At 34.1% G+C, this 15,647-nt stretch overlaps 2 protein-coding genes across 9 annotated transcripts in view; both read right to left on the reverse strand.

The window, feature by feature from the left end:
* Window positions 1–400, reverse strand: part of Arp2 (Actin-related protein 2) — a 4,772-nt gene extending 4,372 nt beyond the window's left edge. The window contains exon 1 of one of the 2 annotated variants that reach the window (XM_014231577.3): window positions 126–400. In XM_014231577.3, coding sequence (XP_014087052.1) covers window positions 126–173 — 48 coding nt within the window. In that variant the 5' untranslated portion in view covers window positions 174–400. The remainder of the gene's footprint in view (window positions 1–125) is intronic. The other variant, XM_014231579.3, reaches the window with a different exon arrangement.
* A 1,188-nt stretch (window positions 401–1,588) lies between these two features.
* arm (armadillo) lies at window positions 1,589–15,647 on the reverse strand. Of its 7 annotated transcripts, none has more exons than XM_014231548.3 (7): window positions 15,496–15,646; window positions 13,873–13,932; window positions 8,329–9,968; window positions 8,052–8,252; window positions 7,717–7,989; window positions 6,012–6,105; window positions 1,589–2,580 (listed from the first exon to the last, which is right to left on the reverse strand). In XM_014231548.3, the coding sequence occupies exons 2-7, from the start codon at window positions 13,901–13,903 to the stop codon at window positions 2,345–2,347; spliced, it is 2,475 nt and encodes an 824-aa protein (XP_014087023.1). In that variant the 5' UTR covers window positions 13,904–13,932; window positions 15,496–15,646; the 3' UTR covers window positions 1,589–2,344. The 7 variants fall into 7 exon arrangements, with proteins under 7 accessions (XP_014087023.1, XP_069966774.1, XP_069966775.1 ...); XM_070110673.1 differs by having other exon boundaries at window positions 7,717–8,013; XM_070110674.1 differs by lacking the exon at window positions 15,496–15,646 and adding an exon at window positions 14,274–14,458 and having other exon boundaries at window positions 7,717–8,013.

A 15,647-nucleotide genomic window follows, 5' to 3' on the forward strand; every position in this document is an offset into this window, starting at 1 on the left:
AAGTGACATTAATGCACAAGCTTAATTTTGATAAGGTAAACTTATATTGTAAATATTATAGAAACACTTCGCGTAACAATAAAATTTGTAAAGGTGTGGTCAGACCTATAAGCCATAATACATACACCGGTTCCATTATCGCACACGATAACATTGCGTCCCTTGCTATCCATTTCCTCTGTTGGTAATGTTGACTTGTCCACCAACAATTACTGCTATCAAATTCTTCTCTTGCAGATCCAACCGCAGCGATATTTATCCAGTTTTTATACACTATTACACTTTCTACTTCACAGTTAATAGATGAAAAATAATATAATTATATTGTCAGCCACAAATTCGTGGACAATTGGAATTTCTTTACTTCTTTTCTGCGGCGATGACTAACGTCAAAATCCGTGGGGCGATTTCTTTTCAAACGAACAGCACTTTTGTATCAAGAAGGGTTGCCACTACACTTTTACAAACGATTTTGTAAAACGTAATATTATTATAATTTTATTACTATTGCACAGTAATGCAACAATTTATGCATTACGAAGTAAAATTAGAAAAAAATATTTTTATCCATTTTTAATATTTATTGTAAGCATGTTTCCATTGACTAGAATTTGCTATTTCAGCTTTTCCAACTAGTTTTGATATTAATTTGTATAAATGTGGCAATAATACCGAATGTCGAAATCGTAGGTATAGACTTAAACCAAATAACAGGGTGACGCAAATGAAACATTGTAATACCGAAAATGGATTTTTATGCGGTTTATTAAAACTACGGTACATACAGCTACCTAAAAAATTCGTTATTGGCAAAGACACTCTTTTTTGAAAAAATTCACCCGTAAAAAAATGTGCATAACATACATTTTTTTACGGGCAACTTCAATAAAATCATATATTACAGTGGTTTTTAGTAGTCAAGTACCGAAGAAAGATTAATTGTCGATATTACAGCTCTTGATACGAATTCCAACATTCCTGAAGTAATTTGGAGGAATACTGTCGGGTTGACAGTCCTTGGCCGGATAAAAATTCCGGATTCGACTGTCGGGAGGACGGTCCGGATGAGTTGTTGCTGTTGTAGTAGCGGTTAACGAATCCCCGCTTGGATGGTGAAGATCAGGTTGATTGTCGTCAGTCATCTAACGGTAGGGCAGAAAACGTGCTGTATCGACGGGGTCGGACCAGGAGAAAGATGTTAGATGAGTACGGTTCGTTGGGCATGCAAAGAGGTGGTTAGTGTCCTGCGGAGAGCGGAGACTCGATGCATGGTTCACGTCTGCAATGGGTGGTGGTTTGACTCGCAAGTACTAAGAGGGAGTCGGTTAAGGTGTTGATAGTTCCATCGTTTAGGCTACATAGACCTGATTGTCTTGAGAATGACTGTAATGGAAGTTGTTGTCGGACCACGTTGTCCTTTCTTGTAACAGCGTAAAACAATACTTGAATTATTTTGACGAGATGACCGTCCTTGCCAGTTGTCATAGGAACATCATTAAAACTTAGATGTCACATTTTCAATGCTTTTGATTAACCTATACTTACGATATCCATTGACTATTTTTATATTTAATTAAAAAACTTGAAATTTAATTCCATAAAATGTGAAAACATTCACATATTTATTCAAATCGCGCTTACGGTTGCACTTGTTACAGATAAGAATTTTCTTGTTTGCATGAAAAAAATAACACATATGTAAATGTGTAATTTGTAAGTTCAGTAAGTATGTATGTAAGTGTCTGATCTGCGGATATGCTTGTACATTTAAGTAATTTTTAATTTATTCCTTCTACAAAAATTCTTGACAATACTCTTTTTTAACTTGTGGCTGATTTTGTTTCATAGATATTGGATTACAGTGATGTGTTGTTTATTTCTTATGTAATTTAATTCTTTAATTTTCAAATTTAAATTTCTTTATCGGTTTTTTATGTAACTATATGCTTTAAGACTTAAGATTCGATGCACTTGAATGAGCCCATTAAATATTTGAATCTTCTAAATGCGTTTATATGTATGTATGTACGTATTCTTGTTCTTGTGTAAATAGCCTTTCTTAATTAAGCGACAATTCGTTGCAGGAAATAAAAATGCATGCTTCGTTTTAGATGCCGAAAAAAATGTGTGTTTTAATAAAAAGCAATATGTAATTATAAAATGTAAATAGTGTATGTATGTATGTATGTATGAATGTAAAAGGAGTAATTCATAAGCTTAATCCTCGAATGGAAGCAGAAACTTAATACTATCGTAAATAAAGAATACGAACTCATATAATCAAATAAGAACGGTAGTCGACTTTAAAATTTGTTTTTTGTTTTGTTTTCATAATATTAGCTTATTAACAATCGGTGTCATACCAGGCGGCCAAGTTGTTGTTGTCATTTGGTGGAGTCGGCATTGCATCCAAATCAAAATTCAAGGCCCCAGCATCGATCTCACCAACATCCATATCCATTGAATATGGTGAAGTTGGTGCGCCGCTTGGTGGCACACTGTTACCACCGCCGCCGCCACCACCAACTGGGCTGCTTATCTCCAAGCCTTGCATTGAATCTATTGGTAAAGTATCATATCCTGTGAAAAAGAATGGGCGTAAAACAGTGAGTAATCAATATTGATTTATATTTATTTTAAACGTACTTTCACTTTTTTATACAAGTGGACTTGGTTTTGGTTACATAACGAGATCATGCAAAAAAATCAGGTGTCATTTGCGCAAAATATAATTTGAGTTCAGCAAAAACAAAAACTAAACAAATCAATTTCGTAGTATTTTCATGCAAATTTAAAACAACAACACTTTCTTGTAAAGTCTTTTGGAATTTATGTAAATGTTCAAGCAGACAGAAGTGTGATTCTTGATACTAGTAAGTTACCAAGTTATCAACAACTGTTGTAAATCTAACTTATAAGATCGCAAGAATTGGAAATTATTTTCGTGTATATATTTTTGAGTTTTAATAGCAACTTTACACGCTAGGGACTAGAATAATCACATTATTGACACACTGGGCACGTGTGAACTTAGTATAATAGCGTTCTTTCTTTGGATGCGATATAACAATTTTAAGTATTGCAAACACATGTTTTTAATTAATTTTTTTTATTAATTTACAGCTTTTATGTTTTGAAAGCATATCGCGTTATAGCAATTGTGATGTCAATTATCGAATATTAATCGATTAAACATCAGAAGGCAATAAATGTCAAGTTTTTTGAAATACATTCAATGAATTCTGTTGGACTTCCTTCTATCAAAAACTTAAGAGAGTGCAATAAAGCCATGCATAACATGAATGCACAAAAATTGCTACAATTTAAGCACTAAGGGAATATACATCTACATAATATACGTGAGTGTACGTACATATGTATATAAGTATGTACATAAATTTCATTTCAAAAATTTAACAATAACGTGTGCAAAAGTCAAATGTACAAAATAAGGCTGCAAAAGTACTAACGAAGAACTAAAATTGTATGCTTAATCCTTAAAGTCGAAATCAAAAGAAGTTAAAATTAAATTAAAATTTTCGAAATAAATCTACTGCCAACTTACTACGCACTAAATTTAATTTAAATTACATACCGAAAGTCTATAAAATTGATAAATTATAAAATGAAAGCAAAATCAAAATCTCATAACGGTACGGTAAAACAAAAAGCACAACAAATTCATTTTTAGTCACCTATGTGGAGGAATTTGTCATAGCTTGTACGCGCAAAGCGAGTGCCATTCCTAAGCTGGCTGGCTGTTTGGTTTGTTTGTTTGTTTGACTGGCTGGTGGTTTGGTTTATTGATTTCGAATGAGTAATCTTAGCTTTACAGCATTCAACGGGTACGCTACAGTTGATTTTTTTTTTTTTTGATTTTGATTCATTTTTACTTTCTTGCGTTGGGTTTCGAAACTCAGTGTGAATGCTTGCTCGCAATGCAAAACTTGTAAATCTTAAATCTTACTGCCTACGAATACTTTGAGTAATGTATACATGTATACGAGTTAATACATTTTACTTAAGCTTACTAATTTTACTTCTTCTCATCTTTGACTAAAAGTTTTTTTGCTTTTATATTTTGTCTTTAAATTAAATATTTTTTAAAATAATTTTATTTTTTGGTTTTGTTTCTTGCTTTAAATTCGTTTATCGTTCAGAGATTGTATTTATTTTTAGTGATGATATATGTTAGGCTGGCTTAACTGTTTAGATTTTATTAATTTAACACAATTTAAATTTGTATTTAATTTACATTATTAACGAGCAAGCAAGCGATCCGTTGAGAAATAGCGAGTAGAGTGAACGAGCGAGAGATAGAGAGAGAGAGAGAAAGAGAGAGAGAGAACGTTTGGTTAATTCTTCGTTACGATATTTTTTTTGCACATTTTACGACTACATATAGGTAATTGAATCGATTGCTTTACTTGGCTTTTTGGATGAGTGAATTGGTGAATGGATGGATGTTGGTTGGTTGTACTACTACTAACTTTGTGAGCGTTCTTCTACATATCAATACATGGCATGGTAAAGCATGGCATGAGTGAGTAATTGGCAAATGAATGATTATTGAACCCCTACTAATTTATGCATACGCACTAATTGTTAGATATAGCAATAGTATTGTAATAACTAAAAAAAAATCGTGGAAATTAACTAAAAAAGCAGAAATAACGGAGATAACGCATTCTTTTAAGGTGTATGAACTCGTAGCGTTACTCTCAAATGCGTGGATTTCATAGGAATCTTTCAATACTACAACTTGCGATGGGAAAATGTGACTTGGTTAAGGTTGCATGGATGTATGGTATCAAGCTATTGTTTATTTTATTTATTTTTTTTTTCAAAAATATTTTTAGGGGTATTAAAACAGCAACTTGAAGTGAAATATTTTTGTTGTGAATACAGACAACTGTTGCAAAGTTTTCATTTAATAACTGTTAAACTTGTATGATATACGTGTGTAACAAGTTTAGACTTTCGAACATAAAAGTTTCTAGTGTGCGAAAAATGCATTAGTAAACTAAGATACTAATTTATATTACAAAATTTCATTTTAATAACAATATATGTACATATAACTAGCTAAAACTTTCAAACTTAAAAATATATAGTGTTCGAAAAACCCATTAGTAAACTTATATACTTTTTTAATACATTTTAATTAAATTTTAGCATGTTATCTTTAACTATTTTTAATTTTCAACACTTATATTTCGAATTTAGTTGTTCATTAAGAAACGCCTCAATGTAGTCAAACATATAATTTTTGAAGTTCGAAAAATGGTAGCATATTTTTAGGCATAAATCTTTCAAAGAGTTGCTAGCGATTTCATTGTTTGCCAGTAATGTAAACAATGCTCATCTTTAAAAAACGTTTTATAATTCAAATATTTCACTTCATTGGCGCTGGATTAAAAATATGTTAATATTTATTAGGTTGAACGTATATTTTAGCAAGGGATTTGTGTGCATTGTTTTATGTAACTGTGCTTTGCCCAATTCCGGATGATGTGAAGCATTTTTCAAGATACTTTATTTTTATTTGTTTGGATGGTAAAACGTCAAACAAGCTTATACAACCGCATTTCAAGTGGTTTATATAACATTTAGTTAAACGGGGTAGATGATTAAAGGGTAATTAGACGTTTACTTAAATCTGGCAGTGAAGGACGATGTTATGTGTGAGTTCAAGAAAATGTAAGAAAAAACATATTTAATGATTTAGCGTAATTATGATATAATTTTGTTTCGCAGCTCTCAATCGAAGTTACGTAATTACGCTGTTAATTAATTTTGATTTCCTTTTTTTTTGTTTTAAGATTTCGTATTATGTTTTTTAGTTTTCATTTTTTATTAGTTTGACGAAGGAACGCATCATGCTATCGTAACGAGTTTACATATTTACGAAAACCGCATGTTAACGGAAAATGTTTCAACTTGTATTTATTTAATCAATTTTGTTATGTTTCTTTAACTGATGAGAGGGTCTGGGAACTCATCATACATACCTTGTTGGAATGCTCGACCTCCATGTGAGCTGTGTACACTCGGCGGGCCCTGCCCATATAAACCTTCATATGCTTGTTCGGGTCCAAGCATATCCTGTATGACGTTGCGAAAATTGCAAAAAGTTGTTAGGATACAAATGATTTCCAAGGAAGTGCAATTGGACAGGTGTTGGATAAGGTTTCAGTGGTGATATGGTGATTGTGGCATTTAAACGTTTAATGTTTGTTTTTCATATTACATTGATTGCAATTGATATGTAGCGATAGTCGTTGTGATTTCGTGATGGTTATGCGAATTGTTAAGGTTTTCAACGTTTTAGCACAAATTTCGGTGTTTTGTCAACATATATGCAACGGTGTTTATGGTAGTAAGGTGAACGGTTGTTTTTGTGATTGTGTTACAAACGAAGTACATAAAAAAAGGAACAAAGAAGAAATTAAAAATATAAGTTAATTAATAAAAATAATAATAACAAATAATAAAATAAAAGCTAATACAGGAAAAAACTAAATAACTGTTGCAAAATCAACTAATAACTACGCTATGCCTATAAAAATATAGTGGTCCTGAAGACAAGGTGCTTTAAAGCCAACGCTCGATTAGTAATTTAAAAGAGAGAGCATAGAGAATGTGTCAGGTGTAAAAGTTTGGCCTCAAACCTGCTTTTTAGGAGATAAGTAAGTTTCTAAATCTTAAGCTTCTATATGTTTTTATAATTGTCAATCGTTCATATATAATTAAAACAAGAAAAAAACTTCGACTGCGGTAGAATGCCCTACACAGACGTATATTTTTATAGCATAAAAGGGTATAAAAGCATCTTTATCTTGATTTTGATACTTCAGTTTGTATGGCAGCTATATGCTATAGTGGTTCGATCTGGAAAATTTCTGCGGATATTGTAGCGTTCTCTTAGACAATGGTTTCATGAAGTTATCTTGTAAAACAAAAAAAATTTCATACAAGCACTCAATTTCGATAGACAAATGAGCAGTTTCTGAGGGAGAAAAGAACGTGTGCAATATTTACTTCAGAGCGATATCTCAAAAACTAAGGGACTCAATCGCATATATACTGACAGACAGACACGCGGACATGGCTAAATCAACTTGGCTCCTCACTCTAATCATTTATAGATATATGTAACGTTTCCTGCTGGGTGTTACAAACTTCGTGGCAAATATAATATAATACTGTTTAGGGTATAAAAAAAATGTGCTCAACTCTACTAAAAATTTAGACGTGAACCTCTTTGCGGATCGCCTATTACTTGCGTGAAAAATTTATATATAATAAATTAGATGTGTTCTATTGTTTAATTAAATTAAAATAATAATTTCCAAGCATAATCGCTTACATTATTTATATTTACAATTTCCGCTAAGCTCTAAGTAAATAAAGTTACTAACAAAATGTAGGTTATGTTGAAGCGAAATAAAAATCGTGGACTCGGGTAATTTATTTATGTATGTATGTATGTATGTACACAAGTAAACAGCTGTAATACTTTAAATACGCATACAGAGAGTATTGAGCAGACCAATTCGTTGATTTTTTGTTTTTTGATTTTTTGTTTACTTTTGCTAAGCTTACAAAGAGATAAGCGTCTAATTTACGATACGCTAGCTTAGAGGTTTCTTTTCTTTACACGCTAAAAACTCACAAACGGTACTACAGTGCACTAAGTTTACACTGACGACTCACCTGTAGATCCGGACCCATGCCTAAATCAGCATTTCCCCACATATTGTTGTCTTCGCGCAACAATGAATTTGTCAATTCAATAGAAAGACGCTTTTTGTAATCTTGCGGCTTGTCCTCGCTCATGCGGAATAGCACGGCTGCTGCATAGGTGGCAACACCTTCGTTACGCGAATGCAATAGATCGGTGAGCGGACCAGTGGCACCCTCTTGCTCGATCATTTCGGCGCCCTCTTTATCGGCAGCCAACTCACAAAGTACGCCGGCGGCAACGCGCTGCAATGGACATTGTTGATTTAACTAGACACACATATACATTAAGTGTACGACAGACTAACCTGTATATTTTCGATTTCGTTGAAGAGTAAACGGACAAATATCGGTATGACAGATTGTTGGCGTATCAAAGCGCGATTATGTGATTCACGTGCCAATATGTGTAGAGCACCGACGGTGCCTTCGACGATCTCCTCCATGCGTACGCCGTCGGCATAAGCGGTCGGCTGTTGGGATCCAGTCGTGGCAACAGATGAACGTTGCTGCAGTTAAATAATATAAATATTATACAAAATTTAATAAAGATTTGCATTTTTAACAAAATATTTGACTACTTACGCGTTCAGTATCCTGGAATGCGCGCATCAGCAGGCGCACCAAATTGTGTATGGCGCCATGTTCGCGCAGTGGTGCATGATTGGCCGAGCATAAGGCCAAGTTGCGTATCAAACCGATGACGGCCTTGATTAGCGGCCAACGTGATGGTGGATGCAATAGCTTTACAATCACCGACAGTCCATAGTTGAGACGTACGGCGTTCTGTGCCGATTCCGAGTCCACGTGACGTGAAGTTAAGTGGCGTAATGCGCAAACTGCTGGCTCGGTAATCTCTTCACGGTCACCGGCATTTATAATGGTGCGTACAAGTGCATCGACACCACCAACTTGACAAACGATAGCTTTGTTGCGTTGGTTATTGCAAGTTAAATTCGAAAGTATGCCAGCGGCACAAGTGACAACATTCACATCCGTTGAGGCTAATACCTGCACCAAGGATTGCAGTAGTGGTTCGAGACCATCTACCTTGGTGGCAGCATCGGATAGATTGCGCAAAGTCCACAAGCAATTTTGCACTAAACGTGGTGATGGATTGGCTAAATGCATAGCCAAAGCCTGCATGCCACCAGCATCAACAATGGCTGGCTTATTGCTCGAGCATACGGAAAGTACCTTCAGCACGCGTGAAGTAGTCCACAGCAACTTCTCATAGTCGTACGAACGCATAATTCGTACCAGTTCATTGGGACCGCCCGAAGCTAGTATAATCAATTTGCTCTCCTGATTGCCATAGGCCAAAATTTGTAAGCAATCCGTAACGATGGCTAAGAACTTCACATTATTGCGCTGCAACAAAGTGACCATCTTCTGTAGGCCACCAGCTAGACGTACGGCCATTTTCGAACCATCCTGATGCAACAACAAATTATGTAGTGTAGTAATGGCGTAGAAGAGCACACTCTCAACAGGTGATGAGAGTAATTTCACCAAAGCCGGTATGCCACCACTTTTGAAGATAGCCAACAGGCCCTGTCGATGATGTGACAAATTGTGTAGTGTGCCCACAGCAGCTTTGGTGCTCTCCAAATCATTGCTGTTGGAAATGGCACGCACTAGAGCGGCAACCATTTGGGGACTATTCATGATGGCATGGCGAGAAGCCTCTTTCTTCGACAATTGATGGACCATCATGGCTGCCTGTGAGACAACCACTTGATCTTCATCATTCAACAATTTTATCAATTCGGGTATGGCACGTGTGGCCAACTCGGCGTCATCTTGATAGTTGATAAGATTTACTACGGCATGTTTTAACATTTGTGATGGTTCTGACAAGCGCTGCACTGCAGTGGGCTGTTGGGGATCGAACTGTGTCGATGGTATTTCGATGCCCTCCTCCAAAGTCTCTGGAAACATGGCGGCACGTACACGCTGCGAACGTGTCTGACTGAGTTGTTGATTCATATCGTCCACCTGCTCTTGGGTGAAGTTTTGTGGGAAGCCAGTATCCAAATCGAACATAAGTGGGTCACCCTCCATTTCTTCATCCTCCTTGCCCGACAACGATGGTACTTGTGTGACCGCACCGGAATGAATACCAGAATCGCCCAGATACGAATTCTGCTGCCACATTAACGTTTGCTCCTTGGCCGAGACCATGGGCGGCAGGTCCGGAGGATTGTATTGATTGTTATGCGACACTGAAATGAAGCGGAGACATAAAGAAAGTTTAAATCTAATACATAAATAAATTTACATTTAATTTTTTAAGATTGTTTAAAATCAGTTTCAAGGATTTTTATAATTTATATTCCAAAAAAAAATTTTATTTTTCAATTAATTTTTATAACACATTTTTACTAAACTAAAATTTCTTTAATGCTTTTTTTGCCATGGCATTTTATATTATTATATGATTTTATATTTACGCCAAAATGTAGGCAACATTTGAATAAAATGTAGCAAACTTTAGTCCCTTTTCCGACATATTTTTTACGAAACTATTTTGTAGAGCTGCCAAATGGGTATGATCGTTTCGTTCACAATTTAATCGGATCTATATTACCGGTACGGACACAAAATTTTATTAAACATCAGTTTCAATAACATTTTACTTCGATTAATTAAGATTCCACTTTAGAAAAGCACCCAGCATCTTCTATTGTGAACGCATTAAATTTTTAACAAAAAAATTTAAGACAACAACAAATCAGAAGAGTGCATGCACAGCCACTGACACGTTCTGAACCAAGTCTACGTTAACAGTTATGTAAGCACATAGATAAAACTCAACGCATAGTGTGAATGAGAACATTATTTTAAAATAAACTAAATGGCCAGAAGGGCCGACTACGGATATTACGACACATTGTCACAAAATGACAACGTAAAGAACAAAACCAGCATTGACATTAAAACATTACAAAGCAGTGACAAGAACTCGGATTACAAAGCGACACGAATGCAAACAACGGTAACAGATACATATGTTGACAGCATAGTACGCAGTACCCACATACATTAATCTTAGGGAAAAAGTTAAGAAAAATATAAAAATATGTACATATATATGTAAATATAAAAAGTATAGCACTCCAAAGTGCATTGGTCAGGCTGGTTTGTAGATACGTATATATATAATATTATATATATATATATATATATATATGTGTGTGTGTTTGTATGTAGGTGTGTTAGCATAGCCGGCAGTCGAGTCGTCACACTTTGTTAGAGTGACAACAGTTGCATTGTGCTGACAAAGGTCTGGCAACCGCACCGCCTACTGGCAGCCCACACCAACCGAGATGGGGAAATGGGGGTTGTTGGCAAGGCAAGCGAATAAAAAATTAATAGAAGTAGAAGATTTGGCAGTGTGAAGCTGAGTACATTTTTTTAACGGTTTATCAAGTGAACAGCGCATAATTATTGCAATCATAATGATGACGATTTTGCTGCTGATAATGACGTTTCGATATACAAGGCCTTGTGGTGTTCAAACCTTTCTTCAGATACATTTATACATATTGAATTTCCATCAAAAGAACAAAAAAGCACAATTTTGCTGATGCAAACCCATTTGTGTGCATAAAGTGTTTGATGATATTGATGCTGTCAGACATATTGGTCTGCTGTTCCCGACACTTGAAAGGAAAGAAATTTTTAAAGCCAGACAGTTTCAAATTCAAGGATCACACAAATCAACAAAACCACACAACACTAAAAAGAACGCAGCGGTGTGGCAATGGTGTGAGTGTGTTGTGTGTTTTGAAGGCACGAAAGCAAATGCGAGAAAAGTATTGTGGTGTAACTTTTAATATAAACGTTAGAAGCTCAAAAATTATTATTTTTTCCTTTTTAATACTTTTTATATATTAAAATGGAGGAATTATTGCGAAGAAGTAAACTTTTACATTTTAATTTTCTAATATTTTGTTATACCCTGTACAGAGCATATTATCGCTACGAAATTTGTATCACCCAGAAGCAAATGCTGCTCGTTGTCGGAAGCCAGTACTTGTATGGAAAACTTTTGTATTTGACGAGTTCTCTTTACGAAATTTGACATAAATAATTGTCCAAGGCGACGGTACAATCTCCAAACAATTGTTAAGATCGAGCCACTACAGCATATCAAATGACTGCATATAAAATGGCCAATAGGATAAATTTTAAGTGGCGAATCGAACAAACCGGCATAAATTAAAGAGACCGGGATAAGCAATAACATGCTGCTCAGCTCAGCAACTGGTATAAATTCAATGTAACTATAAGCAAATAGAGATTGAATAAAAAAGCGTATGCCAGCTTAAGTGGGTTCACACACACACACTCTTATATTACATTAAATTGCATAATTTTGTTTGCAAATCGAACACACAACCATACATGTTATTTACATAAAATTGTGAATTGATATGCCTAGAAGGGAATATTGATATAGCTAAACAAATTTAGTGTTTTTTATTTATTTAGAAGATTTTTATTTAACATATAATATAAATGTTTACTATGTATGTACATACATACATACAGATTTTGCTATCTATCAATCAGGGTAGAAAGGACAACTCAACTGTATCAAAAATGAGCACCCTATATATGTGTGTATGTGTTGTATTCATCTCCAAAGGAGCAAAACTATGGTTAATCAAAGCGTGAAATTCCTATTTTTATGTAAGTCGGCCAAAAAAAAAACTGGCAGTAAAAATCAAACATTGATGCATGTAAAAAGCGCAGACATTGCAGTGTGAATGGCCAACATGAATCTATAGAGCAGCACAATGTAATATACTAGCATCAGTTTCCTTTGAATACTGCAGTTGTTGCTGGCAATGCGCCTTCATCAAATTACAGCAATACAAGAGCTCTTCAGCAGGCTTAATGATAGCTTGATAATAAAGAAAAATTTCCAACCGACATATGCCACCCAAAGCACTTTTAGGTTCATATGCAAATATGTACCAAGATTTCAGAAACGTACGCGTGCATGCGCATGCATTTCTCCCATTGACAGTGGTTAATTTAAAATGCCTGCTGGCAAAAGTACGCATCAATTGCCTTTGAAATAAAGTATTGGCATAAAAACCCATCGAACTAAAATGGGGGTGGTTCGCATGCGTACATATGTACATACATACATATGTAGCCACTTGTGTGCTCGTGTCAAGTATAAACACAGTTCCACCAAATGTCGTGAAAAGTCTACGTTTGCAATATTAACAAGCAGTCACGCATACAAACATATTTTTTAAGGACTCGATTTATTCATACTGCACTTTTTATCAAACCATACATACTACAAGTACTATGTGAACTCAATCATTTCCGTTATGTCGACAAAAATTTAATATTTTCCATACATATGTTGTACGCATATATGTACATACATATGCATGTACTTAAGTAAATATATAGCTTTTGCTCAGGAAAAATGGCAACACATGTTGCATTCATTCATACAATTGTATTAGTATAAACGATTTACATTTATATAATTTTAGAGATCGGCAGATTTTTACGATATCATGAATGTTAGGCTAAATAAATATTTCTTGTATAATATTCGTTTAGTTTAAGTAATATAATACATTCACAATGCTGTCTTTTTGACTTCAAGACCTTACTCAAGACATGTTGCTATTTTCGTGAACACAACTGTGCATATGAAAAAATTATGTTGAGCATTATATGTGATTGTATGTGTAACCTCACAACCCTTCTTTTATAATCTTCTGGAAATGAAATTGAGTGTGTAATCAAATTAATGACTTTCAAGGATGTAATTTCTTAAATTATTATGGAAGAAATATAGTTCATTTTAACGGAAAAGTACTTTAGCCTACCGGCTGAGAAATGCCAAACAATAAAACTTTATAAAATAAAAAATAATTTAATAAAATAATATTATTAATAGTTTCCAACAATCGAAACACATTTTCTATATGTACGTATGTTGAACGGAGGTTTTAAATACGCTTCTATTTTATTAATACAGGTACATATGTAAATAAGTCTTTTGGCAATTTTTTCCTTTTAAATTTCTATTAAACTCATCGATATTTTTAACAATGAGTGAAGTTGCATTTGCTTTAATTTTCAACTTACTTGTACGGTTTTGCGCTGGCATGTAACTCATCTTGGTGATTTAGGAAGAGCACACCACACCTGGAATATAAAAATAAATGGCATTTATTAAGTAAATTTAAGTTAATAAAAACTAGTATATATTTTCTGAAGAAAAACTTAGGGCCGAAAATAATTCATTTACTACACTATAGTAGCAAACTTTATAACTAATATTTGTACCGAATGTCAACATTTAATGAAAGTGCTATAGGCACTCCAAAAGTATATCCGTTTTCACACAAAACCAAAAAAAAAACTTGTTCACTTTTAATGAATATCTGTATGTATTTATACAGAAAGAACAAAATAAAATATTATGTTTTTTCTTGCTTTTTCACGTACATATATATTTTTCAAAATAACATATTAATTTAACTCACGTTTTACACTATACGAAGCTTTAGCGATTTGTTTATTGATGTATACAAGCCGACAACGAACAGTTGAGTAAAACAGAAAAATGCCAAAGAAGCCCAAACACAATCGGTCCGTGCAAGACAATGAAGCAGGCAAGAATTGTGCACAAGCGCAGGTCAGTCAGTCAACGCAAGAGTTACCACCAAAGCGAGAGCATACGATTCTTTAAATTTCGTTTAAGTGGAAATGCATAACCTTTTATGAATAAATTTATGCACCAATGTGTTTGTACGTATAAATAAATGGCCGGAAGTGCACTTTATCATAATTATAGAGTGTGACATAATATTTTTGGGATAGGTGGTCGGCAACTCTATTAAATACGATTGGAGCTAAAGAACAGGGTATGATTTTCTATTGTCTCCAATTTTTATTATCTGCAGAAAATAGTCCTCGAGATTTGTGCAATTACTTTTTCTCTGTTTACTTATTCAATAACTCAATAAAAAACAAATGTAAATGCACAATGATATTGAAACACAGATGTATGAGAAACATATAAATACTTTTTAAACATATCTTCTCCTTTTAAAGGAGATTTTTTGTCTAATTTTGAAACTATCAGTTATAAACAAAATATCTTCTTGCAGACATGCTTGAACCGACACATTTCGTTAACAAGATGGCACCAATTACTAACTTTAGCAGTTTCAAGATGGCTACTATGTAAATGCGGAAAGACCTGCCGCAGGTTAATTAATGCATGTTTACAATGCAGGTAGAAAATGATATGGGAATTTATTCTGTATTATGAATATTTACAATTTATTTCATGAAAGCATTTTCGATTTTTAGAGAAAATAGCACAAAATACCTGCGAAAAGACAAAAATGTATATATACTGCCACAATTTCAGAAAGATAGGGATATATTAACGAAGGTAAATTATAAACATGGATAATGATTATCCATGATTATAAATACGTACTGTAATTCTCTCAAAATAATTGCTTATGGAATGTGTAAGAAATGCTGAGTGCAACGACAAGTAAAAACAAATATATGACTACACATGTATACACACAAAGCATTGCACCAGCAGAACCAGCAACAACATCAAGTGCGAGACTTCGTTACACCTCTTTTATGCACCACACCTCCAACAAATACACTTCACTTCCAAATACCCAACAAATCGATATAGCTCAAAAAAACTTATATCTCTTATCACATTTATTAACTTACCGCTTAGTTAATATAAGAACACCCTTTTTCACACTTTCTAATTAATTTAATGCACTTTTTATTATAAAAAACAAATTTTCACGGAGAAGAAAACTTTTGAGACAATACGAGTTCACGCAAACCACACGAATGGTTAGCTGAAAAAATTCAAC

The sequence above is a fragment of the Bactrocera oleae genome, chromosome 5, assembly GCF_042242935.1.
Source record: "Bactrocera oleae isolate idBacOlea1 chromosome 5, idBacOlea1, whole genome shotgun sequence".
NCBI classification, from domain to species: domain Eukaryota; kingdom Metazoa; phylum Arthropoda; class Insecta; order Diptera; family Tephritidae; genus Bactrocera; species Bactrocera oleae.

Bases quoted from the DNA above. Each gene is read 5' to 3' on its own strand.
- arm (XM_070110673.1), bottom strand. From the start codon at position 13,903: ATGAGTTACATGCCAGCGCAAAACCGTACAA. The intron at 9,969-13,872 runs GTAAGTTGAAAA...GCTTCATTTCAG, and splicing joins GCCAGCGCAAAACCGTACAA to TGTCGCATAACAATCAATAC. The intron at 8,253-8,328 runs GTAAGTAGTCAA...ATTTAACTGCAG, and splicing joins CATTCCAGGATACTGAACGC to CAACGTTCATCTGTTGCCAC.